This window comes from Echinops telfairi, unplaced genomic scaffold (assembly GCF_000313985.2).
Source record: "Echinops telfairi isolate 266 unplaced genomic scaffold, ASM31398v2 ScPeMD7_5;HRSCAF=22, whole genome shotgun sequence".
Classification (NCBI taxonomy): domain Eukaryota; kingdom Metazoa; phylum Chordata; class Mammalia; order Afrosoricida; family Tenrecidae; genus Echinops; species Echinops telfairi.
Genome location: NW_022103901.1, coordinates 15,575,719 through 15,589,411, shown reverse-complemented (window position 1 = coordinate 15,589,411; position 13,693 = coordinate 15,575,719). Strand labels below are relative to the sequence as shown.

At 58.3% G+C, this 13,693-nt stretch overlaps 2 protein-coding genes across 3 annotated transcripts in view; one reads left to right on the top strand and one right to left on the bottom strand.

Moving 5' to 3' along the window:
- SEZ6L2 (seizure related 6 homolog like 2) overlaps positions 1 to 12,849 on the top strand; it is a 23,078-nt gene extending 10,229 nt beyond the window's left edge. The window contains exons 7-18 of one of the 2 annotated variants that reach the window (XM_004705674.2): positions 1,137 to 1,305; positions 2,784 to 2,947; positions 4,715 to 4,915; positions 5,331 to 5,469; positions 6,369 to 6,565; positions 6,669 to 6,863; positions 9,461 to 9,652; positions 9,756 to 9,947; positions 10,433 to 10,471; positions 10,634 to 10,751; positions 10,871 to 10,967; positions 11,599 to 12,849. In XM_004705674.2, coding sequence (XP_004705731.1) covers positions 1,137 to 1,305; positions 2,784 to 2,947; positions 4,715 to 4,915; positions 5,331 to 5,469; positions 6,369 to 6,565; positions 6,669 to 6,863; positions 9,461 to 9,652; positions 9,756 to 9,947; positions 10,433 to 10,471; positions 10,634 to 10,751; positions 10,871 to 10,967; positions 11,599 to 11,628 — 1,733 coding nt within the window. In that variant the 3' untranslated portion in view covers positions 11,629 to 12,849. The remainder of the gene's footprint in view (positions 1 to 1,136; positions 1,306 to 2,783; positions 2,948 to 4,714; positions 4,916 to 5,330; positions 5,470 to 6,368; positions 6,566 to 6,668; positions 6,864 to 9,460; positions 9,653 to 9,755; positions 9,948 to 10,432; positions 10,472 to 10,633; positions 10,752 to 10,870; positions 10,968 to 11,598) is intronic. The other variant, XM_004705675.3, reaches the window with a different exon arrangement.
- Positions 12,850 to 13,348: 499 nt separating this feature from the next.
- LOC123521219 (putative protein T-ENOL) overlaps positions 13,349 to 13,693 on the bottom strand; it is a 3,609-nt gene continuing 3,264 nt past the window's right edge. Inside the window, exon 7 of the mRNA XM_045285994.1 lies at positions 13,349 to 13,627. The gene's annotated coding sequence lies outside the window, so the exon portion shown is untranslated. The remainder of the gene's footprint in view (positions 13,628 to 13,693) is intronic.

The following is a 13,693-nucleotide window of genomic DNA, read 5'->3' as shown; positions in this document are numbered from 1 at the left end:
ACCAGTGGGTTGTGGGGAGACCAGTGGGCTGTGGGGAGACCAGGGGGTTCTAGGGAGACCAGTGGGTTGTGGGGAGACCAGTGGGCTGTGGGGAGACCAGGGGTTCTAGGGAGATCAGTGGGCTGTGGGGAGACCAGTGGGCTGTGGGGAGACCAGGGGGCTGTGGGGAGACCAGTAGGCTGTGGGGAGCCGAGGAGAGGAGCAGGGACACTCGTTGGGAGGCCGCCAGCCAGATGAGTGAGGGTGGTGACAATAGAAGGACGGATTCCAGGCAAGGGATTGATGAGAAGCCCATGTGCCGGAGGACCCGTCATGGAGGCGCTCAGCGTTTCCACTGGAGCTCTGAGCAAAAGTGTGGCCGGTGGGGGCGGGGCGGAGCTGCAGGAATGGGAAGGAAGGAGGTGGCCCATGGAAGGCGGGAGAGGGCCCTGCTCTGGCACTCTCGATGAGAGCTGTCGTATCAGGCCTGTCCGGCTGCCCCGGAGAAGGGAGGCGAGCACAGAGAAGCCAGTGCGAGCGGTTCTGGAAGAGCCACACTGGAGACACCAGAAACCAAACCAATGGCCGGGAGTCTTCTCTGATCCCTGCTGACCCATGGGGAATGGGGTCATCTGGAAAGCCGGAGCTGGGGGGGGAGGGGGACACACAACCTGGGCCCCACGCAGATGGGGCCGCTGCTAAACCACCGCCACCAGAGGCACAGGCGGAGCAGAGAGTCGCACACCTTGACTTCCGGCCTCCCTCCTTCCTGTCTCCGGCCAGAGGCGCCCTGGTGACACGTTCCTCATCCTTAACCTGGGCCAGTGTCCTTGCCTGGGGGTAGGGGTGGGGGGTGGGGGCCTTCATCTCAGGCTTGCCTTTGGGAAGAGCCTTGACATTAGCAGACTCTTTGTTCTGTGAGGGGTGGGGTGTTTTCCTACTCCAGAGCCATTTCCCCTGCTGGGTGGTGACCTGGAGAAGGTCCTGTCCTGTGACGTAAGCCTCTGGGGCAGAGGCCATCCCTGGGCCAGGCCCCCATTGAGGTTGAAGCACAAGAGGTCTGACCGTGGGGCCTGAGAAAGGCTGAGGCCCCAAGAGAAGGACAAGTCCCACCACCACCATCCAGACCAGCCTTAACCTGTGCCCTCTGCCTGCAGCATCCTGTGGTGGCACCATCCACAATGCGACACTGGGCCGCATTGTGTCCCCTGAGCCCGGGGGGGCGCCCGGGCCCAATCTCACCTGCCGCTGGGTCATCGAAGCAGCTGAAGGACGTCGGCTACACTTGCACTTTGAAAGAGTCTCGCTAGATGAAGACAATGACCGGTGAGGGTTTTGGGGCCTGACTCAGGGCAGTGGGGATTTGGGGAGGTGGGGGGAGGGGGTGATTGTCAGACACACCTGGACCAGATCTCAGCTGGGATCGGTACCATGCCCAGTTGAATTCTTTTCCTGCCATAGGCAGTGTTGTGGGCAGCACGAGATAAGTCACTGAACCTCTCAGAGCCTCCGTTTCTTGTCTGTAGAACAGAGACCCTAGCTCCTCCCCCTTCAGGTGTCTGTGAGGATAAAGGAAGCGTGTTGTGTTGTGTAAAGCATCTGGTGGCATCGTGGGTTACGCGTGGTAGGCTGCTAAGTGCAAGGTCAGTAGTTGGAAACCACCAGCCACTCCCTGGGAGAAAGGTGAGACTTTCTACTGCTGTACAGCATTACAGTCTCTGTATGATATGGGAATCACATGCCAATAGAACCGTTAAAAAAAGAAAGAAAAACTAAAACAAAACAAAATGGAGTCACAGTCTCGGGAACCCATAGGGGCAGTTCTACCATGCCCTGCAGGGTCGCTCTGAGCCACCATCGACTCGATGCAGCGAGTTTGGTTTCTAAAGGGCTTCGAAGGGTGCCCAGCATGCAGGAAGCCCCTGGACGTCTCTCCAGCGGCACAGGAGTAGTTCGCATTATTTAGCAAACAGACGTCCCAGGTCTGCCACTCCTTGCGCTGCTGTCCTGTTGGGCAGGTTGTGTAATCACGCTGTGCCTCTGGTTCCTGTGCGGAGTCAATGAGATGTGTTAGGCAGGGTTCTCTAGAGAAACAAATCCAGGACACTTATGATTATATTTAGATAGATAGATGGATAGATATAGATTTATACAGCACGAAGGACTATAACAGCTAATTAGTCCAAACAGCAGCACAGAGGGCTCAGTTCAACTCACTTCCGTGGAACAGTTAATTTCCTGGAAATCCTTCAACTCACGATAGCTGCCAGGTCCAAGGTCAAGGAAGCAGACAGCTGAGTCTTCCCTTGGACAATGCAGACAGAGCCCACCCACAGGTAGCAAACAGCAGGGCAGTCAGCAGCTCAGGTGCTTAGGGAAGCAGGCCAGATTGAACTCAAGCAATGCAAGAGGACAGGATCCGACAGCCTCAAGCTCAAGCAATATACACACCAGCAGTGTGGCAAAGCAGATCTCGAAAAACCTGGAGCTCTAGCTACACAATCCACAGGTTGGCTTGTCCCACAGGTAGTGTAGCTCACAAGTTGAGGCAGAGAACTAGCTAAAGCAGCCGCACCCTGGTCCGATCACCAGAGAGCAAGAAAGGTTTGGGCCTTGCCAAGCCATTTATCTCTTTATCCTCCAATCAAACTGTGACCTGATTAATCCCACATGTTCCTGTTGGCCAGGTTGGTACACTAAACCTACCCATCACCTGAGATAAAGTGTGTCAGGGGCTTGTAAGCATGGTTGACATCTAACAATAAGTCAGGAGAGCGCTAACCACTGGTCCTCTGTCTGCCCAGGCTGATGGTCCGCTCCGGAGGTAGCCCGCTGTCCCCGGTGATCTATGACTCGGATATGGATGATGTCCCAGAGCGGGGTCTCATCAGTGATGCCCAGTCCCTCTATGTGGAGCTGCTCTCAGAGACACCAGCCAACCCCCTGCTGCTGAGCCTCCGATTTGAAGGTAACCGCCTCCCCCTATGCCAGGGCGCCAACCCCGATACCTCCCTCCCTCTCCTCCTGGTCTCCAGGCAGGGTCATGAGCACACCCCACAGCCATTTGACTCTGAAAGCTGGCTTGTCTCCTCAGTCCCAAACTGCAGAGATCACTCCCTATGGATCCCTTCTCATTTCCTGGGATGGCCTTTTCTATGAAGCTTCAGGTACGGCTGGATCCAGGTACAGCCAGGAGACACGTTTTCTCAGTCAGGGCTTCCTTCTGTCATGTTGGTTCCATTCTCAGGTGGATTCTGAGAGAGGAAGGAGGAAAGGGGGAGGGGAGGAAGAGAAAAAGAGAGAGGGAGGGGGAGGAAGAGAGAGAGATCATTTTTTTCTGGAGGGCTTCAGCAAAAAGGCCAGGAAACGCTCTCTTTGGCCTAAGTTGGGCCATGTGCCCCCAGTATCTGGGGGCAGGTGGTATTCATTTGGTAGACCCACATCCTGTATGTGTTCCCCGAAAGGAAAATAGAGGGGTGTGACCACCAGGAGGAGGCATGGATGGCAGGCAGATAGACACGACAGTGCCGCGCTGCAGACGCGCCAAGTTAGAAATCAAGGCAGCTCGGGGATAGGATGGAGAAAGCTGTGTCCGCTCAGAGGAGGTGAAGGTCATGCCCTGCCCAGAGGTCAGCGATCATGCGAGAGGAGACCTAGGAGCCAGATCTTCATGGACGGAGAGTATTTGTAAAGGGGGGCCATTGGGGAAGAGCCGCCCAGGTGGAAGCAGAGTTGGGGCAAAGGTTGAGGCGCAGTAATGATGCCTGGTCTTCGAAGCAACAACATTTCAGTGTGCCCAGAGCAGGAAAGAGAACGAAACAGGACGAGAGCTGAGCAGAGTGTGCCTCTGCTGTGGGGCCTGGGGAAAACGGGAGTTGGCACAGGTCCTGATGGGTGGGTGGGATTAGGATATGACACCTGGCCGGGTTATGTAACCATGAAATAGGATGGTGGAGCTGCAAAAGGAAACTGCTGGGTGGATCCCGAGCGTGGAAGCGTCCAGAAAGCCCTTGTCTTCTCTTAAGAGTCTCTGGGGTGGAAGCCTGGCTCCGGAGCTGCGGGGCATCGCCCCTCTTTGGGTTTCAGACTCCTCCTCCGTAGCACAGGCACCTAAGTCTTACCTTACAGGTAGTTAGTGTTGCAGCTACGGTGTGATCCGGGGGGCCCACACGGAAATGGCCTAGAAACTATTCATTTCGGTGCTGGCATCGGCCCAAGTAGAAACTGGGTGGCTTTTGTGTTTGCTGCCATCTGGGATCCTAGCAACAGCTCAGCTAGTCCGGGATGGTCAGGCGCCGATGGCTATTTTTGCGAGGAGAAAAGGCACCCACACAAGCGAGTTCTGCAGAGACACCTTCTGTCCCCAACGTTGCCGTTTCCAGTGCCTCGCAGCTATGGCTGGAACGCCAGGGACCTGGGGTTGGGCCACCTGGTTCGTCCATCGCCCAGCAATATGATCTTGGCTTTTTCCATCCTTGATGCTGTGCCCTCATCTGTCGAATGGTGGGTGGGATTGGACCCGCCTAGGAATCACCTTCCAGAGACCCAGGAGGTCACCTACAGCTGTAAAAGAGGAGGGTGGGGGTGTGGGCAAAATGGGGTGTGAAAGGCAAGCTCAAGGGCCATTAATTTTTTAAAAGTTCCAATGGCCAAACCACACCGGAATGCACCCCGAGGCCCCAGGGCAGGGTCCCTTAAGACCTGACCTAGTGCTGAGTTTCTGACTCCCTTCCAGCCTTCGAGGAAGATCGCTGCTTCGCCCCCTTCTTGGCACACGGCAATGTCACCACCACAGACCCTGAGTATCGCCCTGGGGCTCTGGCCACCTTCTCATGCCTCCCAGGATATGCTCTGGAGCCCCCAGGGCCCCCCAACGCCATTGAATGCGTGGACCCGCCCGAGCCCCACTGGAATGACACAGAGCCAGCCTGCAAGGGTGAGTCTCCCACCCTTCAGACTAAAGACCAGGCCCTGAGTGGGGTGGGGGGTGGTAGTCTCAGGAAGGCCATTCAGGGGAGAGCTCGTGCCCAAACCTTGGATAAATCCTGCCCTTTCTAGAGTCTCAGTCGCCTTAGCTGAATAGCGGACAGGCTTGTTAGAGAATTCCGGTGGGGGGGCCCCCTGCTCAAATGCTGTCAGGAGCCACCACAGGAGTTGGGTTCAGTCAAGAGGGTAGGTGATAGGCAGGCCGAGGAAAGCAGCAAGGTATGGTCCGGATCCAACCTGCCGGAGGAGCAGGAAGAGCAGGAAGCAAGTTGGGTGAGAAATGGTGGGAAACCAAGAGGTCTGGTGCAAACACTCGGGAGTGTGGAGGGACATGGGGAACTGAGTCTGGCCCCCTTCCCCCGCAGCCATGTGTGGAGGGGAGCTGTCTGAGCCCGCTGGCGTGGTGCTGTCTCCCGACTGGCCCCAGAGCTACAGCCCCGGCCAGGACTGCGTGTGGGGCCTGCATGTTCAGGAAGAGAAGCGCATCCTGCTCCAGGTTGAGATGTACGTGTGTGCCCTGGGGAGCGGACCCAGGGTGCAGGCTCCGCCAAGTGTGGCTGGTGATGCCCAGCCTGCATCCTGAGCGGCTGGTTCTTCTACCCAAGATGCAATGTGGTCTAAGGGAGGAAGGGCCACAGGGTTGAGGCGGAGGAACAGTGGCCAGGTGGATCTAGGTTCATAGATTCAAATCACTGGTCAACCAGGTGACCTGGGACCAGTAAGTGTGGGGGCGGGGTTAATGTGGCCTTTCTGCAGGGCTTTTGTGAAAAAGAGCTCTGACCTTTGGTAATTTCTGGGATTGCCCCCTGGGGACATTTCCAAGGCCCAGGCCCAAGCTGTTTCATCATGACCAGCACTCCTGGCGTGCGGGCATGCGTGCCAGGGTCCATCATTTTAACCGATTTGATGATCTGATATGAGGTGGTCATATGGCTGGATAGAACCCTAGTGGGCCTGGCCAGAAAGCTGGTCCTCCAATTAGACCCAGAGTTGTCGTGGTGACCAAGGAACTAGAACGTGGGCAGAATTAGTAAGGACAAGCCTGGGATGGCTGCAGCCACTATTCGGTCCACCGCGTTGCGCTGACCTCTACCACGCACTTGGACGACCGTGGGCCCGAGCACAGAGGGGCGAGGATGGGGCAGAGCCAGGCAGGGCATCGTCCAGGTGTCCACAAGGGTCTCTCTCAGTCGGATTCGGGATTGAGCAGCCAGCATTGGGAGGACCCGCAGAGCGGATGGACCGGGGAGGGACCAGTAAAGAGGACAAACCTGGGATTGGCCGAAAGTGAGGCGGGGCCAAGCCTGGGCAGGAGAGTAGGTGAGATCACCAGGGGGCGGAGTTAGGGATTAGGCAGCACGGGATGGGACTGGCTGACCGGGGCCCGGCCCCTCGCCCTGCAGCTTGAATGTACGTGAAGGGGACATGCTGACGCTCTTCGACGGGGACGGGCCCAGCGCTCGAGTCCTGGCCCAACTGCGGGGACCTCAGCCGCGCCGTCGCCTCCTTTCCTCCGGGCCCGACCTCACGCTGCAGTTCCAGGCACCCCCCGGGCCCCCAAACCCAGGCCTGGGTCAGGGCTTCGTGCTGCACTTCAAAGGTACTGGGGACGAGGGTCAGCAGATGCGCAAGGCTCCAGCCGGCCAGCTAGCCGGGAAGGGACCCCAAGGGCAGCCTGCAAACTGGCCGCCTCTCCCCTGCAGAGGTCCCGAGGAACGACACCTGCCCCGAGCTGCCGCCTCCGGAGTGGGGCTGGAGGACGGCGTCCCACGGGGACCTGATCCGCGGCACGGTGCTCACCTACCAATGCGAGCCTGGCTACGAGTTGCTCGGCTCCGACATCCTCACCTGCCAGTGGGACCTGTCCTGGAGCGCCCCGCCCCCCGCCTGCCAAAAGAGTGAGCCGCCCCCCCCGCGCGTCTGGGTGCAGCCCCTATCCCCTGGGCTCCTCCTCCACACTCCAGGCCCCGCCCCACCCTGGGCCCCGCCTCCTCCACCACCCCTTTGCCTCCGTTCCCTCTGGGTTCCACCCCGCTTCTCTTCTGCCTCTGCGACCCCCTCCCCGCCCCCCATCTGGGTTCCATCCCTGCCCTCTAGGCCCTGCCCCTCTCTTCCTCAAGCAGCGCCCCATGTTCTTTGGGGTTCACCTGTGGGCTCCGTGCCCCTCTGCCCTGCCCTCCCGCCTTCTCCGCGTGCTGGGTCCCTCTTAGCCCCACGCACTCTTGGTTTCCCCCACCCCCACCCCAGTCCCCGCTGCAGTCTGGTGGTCTCTCTGAGGAGCCCCTTAGCTAATGCAAGGGTCGTTAGAGAGTGTGCCTTAAGTAAAAGACAAACCCCAAGTCCGTTCATGGTGGTTGGGAATAGCAGCAGAGCATCCAGCAGTCAGCAATTCCGGGACACAGAGTCCCTCGTTCTGATGGACCCTTCCTCACTCTCTTCTGGGTGTTCCTCCATTAACACAGAAGGAATGGACCGTGGGCCTTAGTCCTTAGCAACTTGGTTCTGCAACCCCTCCACCCCCACCCTAAAGACCTCACTGCCACAGAGTCAATTCTGACTCACAGTGACCCTACAGGACGGAGTAGAATTGCCCCTGTGGGTGTCTCTGGGAGTAGAAAGCTAAGTCTTTCTCCTGCAAAGTGGCTGGTGGTTTTGAACAGTGGACCTTGCTGTTAGCAGCCCAAGGCATAACAGCCAGGTCACCAGGGCTCCTCTGGTCACCTGCAGGTAGATCTTAAAAGCCCACCACGTGCAAGGCCGACCTTCTTTAGTAGCTAATAAGCTAGACCAGCGTGTCCTTTTGAGAAGACTTCAGGGATCTTTTCAGTTTAAGGGTTAACCATGATCTCGGCAATCATTCCAGCAGTGTGCCCAGCCTCCAGAGCCCTGGCAAACCCTGGATGCATTTCCCCCACTTGTGGTCAGGATTCTTCTAAATGTGTGCAGTTTACCTTAGTGTAAGGCCTCAAGAGACCTGATGACCTAGCGGTTGTGTCTTGGGCTGCGATCTGCAAGGTCTGCAGTTTGAAACCACCAGCCGCTCCAAGGGAGACAGATGGGGCTTTCTACACTTGTCAACAGTTACTGTCTGGGAAACTCAAAGGGGCAGTTCTACACTGCCGCTGCTAAGCCGGCGTTAACTGGATTGGCAGTGAGGTTTGGGGTTTTTTTGTTGTTGCAAGGTCAGCAATTCTAAACCACCAGCCAGTCCACAGGAAAAAGACAAGGCGTGGCTTTACTTCCCTGCCGTAAAGAATTATAGTCTCAGGAGCCCACAGTTCTACCCTGTTCAATGGGGTCGCTGTGAGTCGGCATCAGCTCGGGGGCTGTGAGTTTGGAGACTGGGCATCTGGTGCAGGCAAACGGCGAGGGTGTTGCGGCTGCTCTACGCATGAAGGATTATGGGAAGAGAGGTGGCCTTTGAAAGAACCAGAAACACTTGTCATTTAGAAGAGCTAAACAGGGCTGACGAGTATCTTGTTGTTTCCTCCAAATGTCAGAGACTGCCATGGGCCTGTGGGACTGCCATTCTCCCTGTGGCCGAGTGGGGCAGTGGGAAAGTTTCAGGAAGCCAGATTTGGGCTGAACACAAGGAAAGCTTTATAAGGGACACCTGTGGAAGGAGTGAGCGCCCCAGCCCCAGAGGGATTCACAGAATCGCAGGCCTGAGGAGGGTTCAGCAGGCCCGGAGAAGGAGGCATGCTGAAATTTCCAAACCTATGGGATTCTCTCCACTGTTCTCTGGCCGGGGGAGCCCTGGCGGCATCATGGTTACACCCTGGGTTGCTAACCCCAAAGGCCAGCAGTTCAAAATGACCAGCTGCTTCTCGGAAGAAAGACGAGGCTTTCTACTCCGATAAAGAGTTACAATCTCAGACACCCACAGGGACAGCGATGAGTCGACCTTGATTCGATGGCAGTGAGTTTGGGTTGAGTTCCGTGGCCATGACTCTGAGCAGGGACCGGCTCTGCCCCTCCCTCGCTGAGAGACCATGGGCCAGTGCCACTTCTGTCAGAAGGAGGTGACAGTAACATTGCCCTCTTGGCATGAGCTGTCAGTGGTCTCATGTTTGCAAAATGCTGAGCAGGGTGCCCGGCTCTCCCCCAGAGGAGATGTAAACGAGAATGCCTGAGGGGTCAAGTGGGCCGTAGAGCGACCAGAGAAGTGACTGGACTTACGTGACAGGGCTGCTGGGGGGGAGGGCCATCATGTCCCTTTAGAGAGGGGCAGCTGCTGGCCTACCCGGACTGTCTGCCACACAAGGCCGACCCTGCTGGGGTCTAGCTGGTCCGCCCGGGCACTGGATGTGGGCAAGCCCCCCATGGCGGCCCCATCCCTCCTGTTTTCTGGAAGAAGTCTGTCATCTAAAATATTCGAAATTTTGTTTTTTCGACACCTGCTCCCTTAATTCTGAGGATGTGGTGGGTCGGGTGGGTGCTCTGCAGAGAAGATGCTCCAAAAGTCTCACCTGCTGACCCTGCCCTCCCCTCACAGTCATGACGTGTGCCGACCCCGGTGAGATTACCAACGGCCACCGCACCGCCTCGGATGCTGGCTTCCCTGTGGGCTCCCACGTCCAGTACCGCTGTCTGCCGGGGTACAGCCTGGAGGGGGCTGCCGTGCTCACCTGCTACAGCCGAGACACAGGCACGCCCAAGTGGAGCGACCGGGTCCCCAAGTGCGCCTGTGAGTGTGAGGGACGCTCTGGGAAGAGTGCTGGGGTAACCTCGGGATAAGCTCCTGCCTGCCATGCTGTGTGGCTGGCCAGTGACCAGCCCTTTCTCTGCAGTGAAGTATGAGCCATGCCTGAACCCCGGGGTGCCAGAGAACGGCTACCAGACCTTATACAAGCATCACTACCAGGCGGGCGAATCCTTGCGCTTCTTCTGCTACGAGGGCTTCGAGCTCATCGGCGAGGTTACCATCACCTGTGTGCCCGGCCACCCCTCGCAGTGGACCAGCCAGCCTCCACTCTGCAAAGGTGCCTGGGCAGACAGGGCTGGTGGCAGGAGGGGCAGACAGCAGTGTGAGGGCAGTGGCCGGGCTGGGACAATCAGGTAGTGAATTTGAGACCACAGGGTGCTCTCACCTCCTGCGGGCTCTCACCCAGAAACCCAGGGCCGTGGCATTATGCCAGGGCCGTATAGAAGAAGCCTTGGTTTGAAAGTCCCTTGTCCTCTCGGAGCTGACCTCTTTTCTCATCTGACACATTCCAAAGACCCGGTGGGCTCGGACCGTCCAGGACCCCTGAGTCGTTTAGGGGCCTGGAGGAGGAGGCAGAAGGTCCTGCTCTGACCACTCTGGGCCCTTTCCCCAGGAAGGGCAGGAGAACCTCTCGTTGTGGTTAAGCAGAACGCAGAGACCCAGGCTCTCAGCCTAGCCCCACGGGGCTCCTGGCCCTCTCCCCAGCTCCCTTCCCCTCCCTGGCTCAGACCCCGCCCCCTCCCCTCCCTCCTCTCCCTGCAGTGGCCTATGAGGAGCTCCTGGACAACCGGAAACTGGAAGGTCAGTGAGGGCACAGGTGGAGGCCCAGCCCAGGCCCAGGCCCTGGCCAGGGCGGGAGGGCAAGGCAGAGGCTGGGGGGAGGAGGCCAGGCCCCGGGGGGATGAAGGCCCAGGGTTCGGGTCCAGGGTAGCCCTGGCTCATTGGTCTCTCCTCCTCTGCCAGTGACCCAGACCACAGACCCATCGAGACAGCTGGAGGGTGGAAACCTTGCCTTGGCCATCCTACTGCCCCTAGGCTTGGTCATTGTCCTTGGCTGTGGCATTTACATATACTACACCAAGTGAGTACTGGGCCCTCGGGGGACATCCGACCTCAGGTCTGCCTGGCCAGGGAGCCCGGGGCTAAGAGGAGCTCAGGAGCTCAGCTCCTGAGAAACCTCCGCCCCCCTCCCTTTTCCAGGCTGCAAGGAAAATCCCTCTTTGGCTTCGCGGGCTCCCACTCTTACAGCCCCATCACGGTGGAGTCAGACTTCAGCAACCCGCTGTACGAAGCTGGGGTGAGCGCCTCCCCGACCCCAGGGCACCAGAGCCCTCAGCTCTCTACCTGGGCCACGAAGTTGATGCGGTCTCAAAGCAACCCTGTAGTGCAGGGCAGAACCGCCCCTGTGGGGTCTCTGGAATTGTAACTCCTTACCAGAGTAGAAAGATGGGGGTCTTTTCCCCACACAGCAGCTGGTGGTTTCAAACTGCTGACCCTGGGCTAGCAGCCCGACATGGAACCAGATGCCACCAGGACCCCCAACCTGTTCTCTAGGGTCTCCGTCCTCTGACCTGGGCATTTCATTCCGACGAGGGCCAAGGCCACAAGCTGGTCGGTTGGCTGTGCTTGGGGAGCAGGGAGGCCTGTGGCTGGGGCCCTTCGCCCACCGTGGCCGAGTGGAAGTTTGTGCCCAATGGCCAGATCTCCCAGTTGTCTAAGGCCATCCAGAAATTCAGCTCTTTCAGATTTTAAGAGACTGTAGAGCCAACCAGACCCGCCCATTAGCCAGGTGCAGGCCCCGTCTCCCCCACCCCGACCTCAGGAACCGCAGGCCGTCTTCCGTTAGGGGGGTCCTGTCACTCTCCTCCTGGATGCGCTTCCCCTCCGGCTGCCATCCCCACCCCATCTGATCCCATCTCTGTCCCCAGGATACTCGGGAGTATGAAGTGTCCATCTGAATCCCAGGACAGAGGCCGCAGGACCCAGGACAGCCCTCCCCGCCTCTCTGAGCAGGGGGAGACCAGGCTCCTGGCTCCCCTCCCCCCTGCTGTGTAAATAGCCTTCCAGTCCCCCAAAGGGGGCGCTCCGGTGGCCCGGAGACCCCACCGTAAATAAACCAGCATCCTGTCGCCCAAAGCCGCCTCTTCTCAGCTGCCAACCAGGGGCCTGCCCCCACCCTGCGTACCCATCACTGGCTTTTGGACCCTGGAAGGGGAACTCAGCCAGCCTGCAACTCCCAGGGCCCCTCCAGCCCAGGACACCCCACGAGGACGGCCCCACTACCTGGTGGCTGTAGTCTGTTTCTCTTGACCACCAGGGCCCACTGCCCCCACGTGCCCCGGGCCCCCAGGTCTGAGCGCTGGCCTGGCTGAGTCAGAGGACCAGGGGTGAAGGAGTGGAGCGAGCTGGGTCAAGCCCCTGCCTGCGGTCTCCCCAACCTACCACATCCCCATCTTGGCTTCTGGATTTTTGTTTTTGAGCAATAAACCGAAAATCACCATTTCTAACTGGGCTGCTGGGTTCCGGGGGCAGCAGGTTAAACCGTCTGTCCCTGGGGTGGGGGGGATGGCCACGGCAGCCTCTCTGGAGAAAGCGCCGGAAATAGAGAATGGAAATCTAAAAGGAGACAGCATGATTGTCAGGGTTGGGGGCTGGCCTGAGGTCCAAGAGTGCGGCCTTCGGCTCCGCCTCTATGGCGGAACAGGTGGACAAGGTACCACTGTGACGGGACTTACAGACTCAGGCCAAACCCGCTGTTGCTGAGTTGACCCCGGTCGACAGCGTAGACCTGTTTCTGCCGGTCTCTGCGGAAGCAGGCTGCCACATCTTTGCCCTGCACCGCTGACCTTTCAGTTAGCAGCCCCATGCTTAATCCACCGTCTCACCAGGGCTCCTTCCAGCGGGACATGGTGGTGGGCTGGACATCACTCCGCCCTTCTAGCAGGAAGAGAGCCGGGAGGTAGCCTTCCCCCTCTCATGACTGGGCAGGAGGCAAACGCTTTCCAGTATTTTCCGGCCCGGTTTGCCTCTTCTTTCCGCCTCCCTCTGGAATTTAGTAAGTGTGCTGTTTTGTTTGGATGTTTTTGTTTGTTTGTTTTTGGCATTTTAAGTATATCTCCTGTTATATTTCTACCAAGTATTGTGCCCATGTGCAGCATTTCATAAACGATGGTCTCTTTTGTGCCCTGTGGGTGTCTTTTCCTGCTTCATCTGCTTTTGAACGCAGCAACCCTTGAGAGTGCTTCTCCTCAGGACCCTCCTCCAAGCGCCGTGAAGCTTCACGCAGTCTGCAGGAAGCCCCAGAGGGGCGAGGTCGGCTGGCCCCTTGGAAGAATGGGTACAGCTTGCCACGCTGCTGGAGCCCGCTTCTTCCTGCCAGCAGGCTGATAGAAAATTGCTTAAATGAACACGATTCCGATAATCTACCCATAAACTCAACCCAATCTCACTGCCATGGAGTTGATTCAGACTCACAGCGACCCTATAGGACCCGGCAGAAACGCCCCTGTGGGTGTCTGAGACTGTCAACTCTTTCCGGGAGTGGAAAGCCTCCTCTTTCTCTCTTGGAACCCCTGGTGGTTTGGAACTGCTGACCTTTCAGGGGACAGCCCAGCGCATCACAAGGGGCCCCGCTGCTTTCCAGAGAAGCCAGAGAGACAGCACTGCGTTGGTGGGGAGGGAAGGATCCCTGTCTCTTTATGAGAGGCTTTGAGTCCTGGCGGTGTCCTTGGGGGCGCCTATGGGGGAAGAGGCGATGGTTCTGGAATACTTTGGAGGCTTCAGAGTTGGGGGTGCTCCTTGCCGAAAGGTCCCTCCAAGCGGAGGTGCTCAAGGGAGCTGTGGAGGAGGAGCTCTGGGACATCTAGAGGGGCGAAGTGGGGCAGGGGCTGAGGGGCCACGAGCAGCACCCCAGGGTGGGGATCACCCTCCAGATGTCCAGTTGGCAGGCGGGACTCCCTAGAAGAGAATAAGGATAAGCGTGTGTGTGTGTGTGTGTGTGTGTGTGTGTGTGTGTGTGTGTGT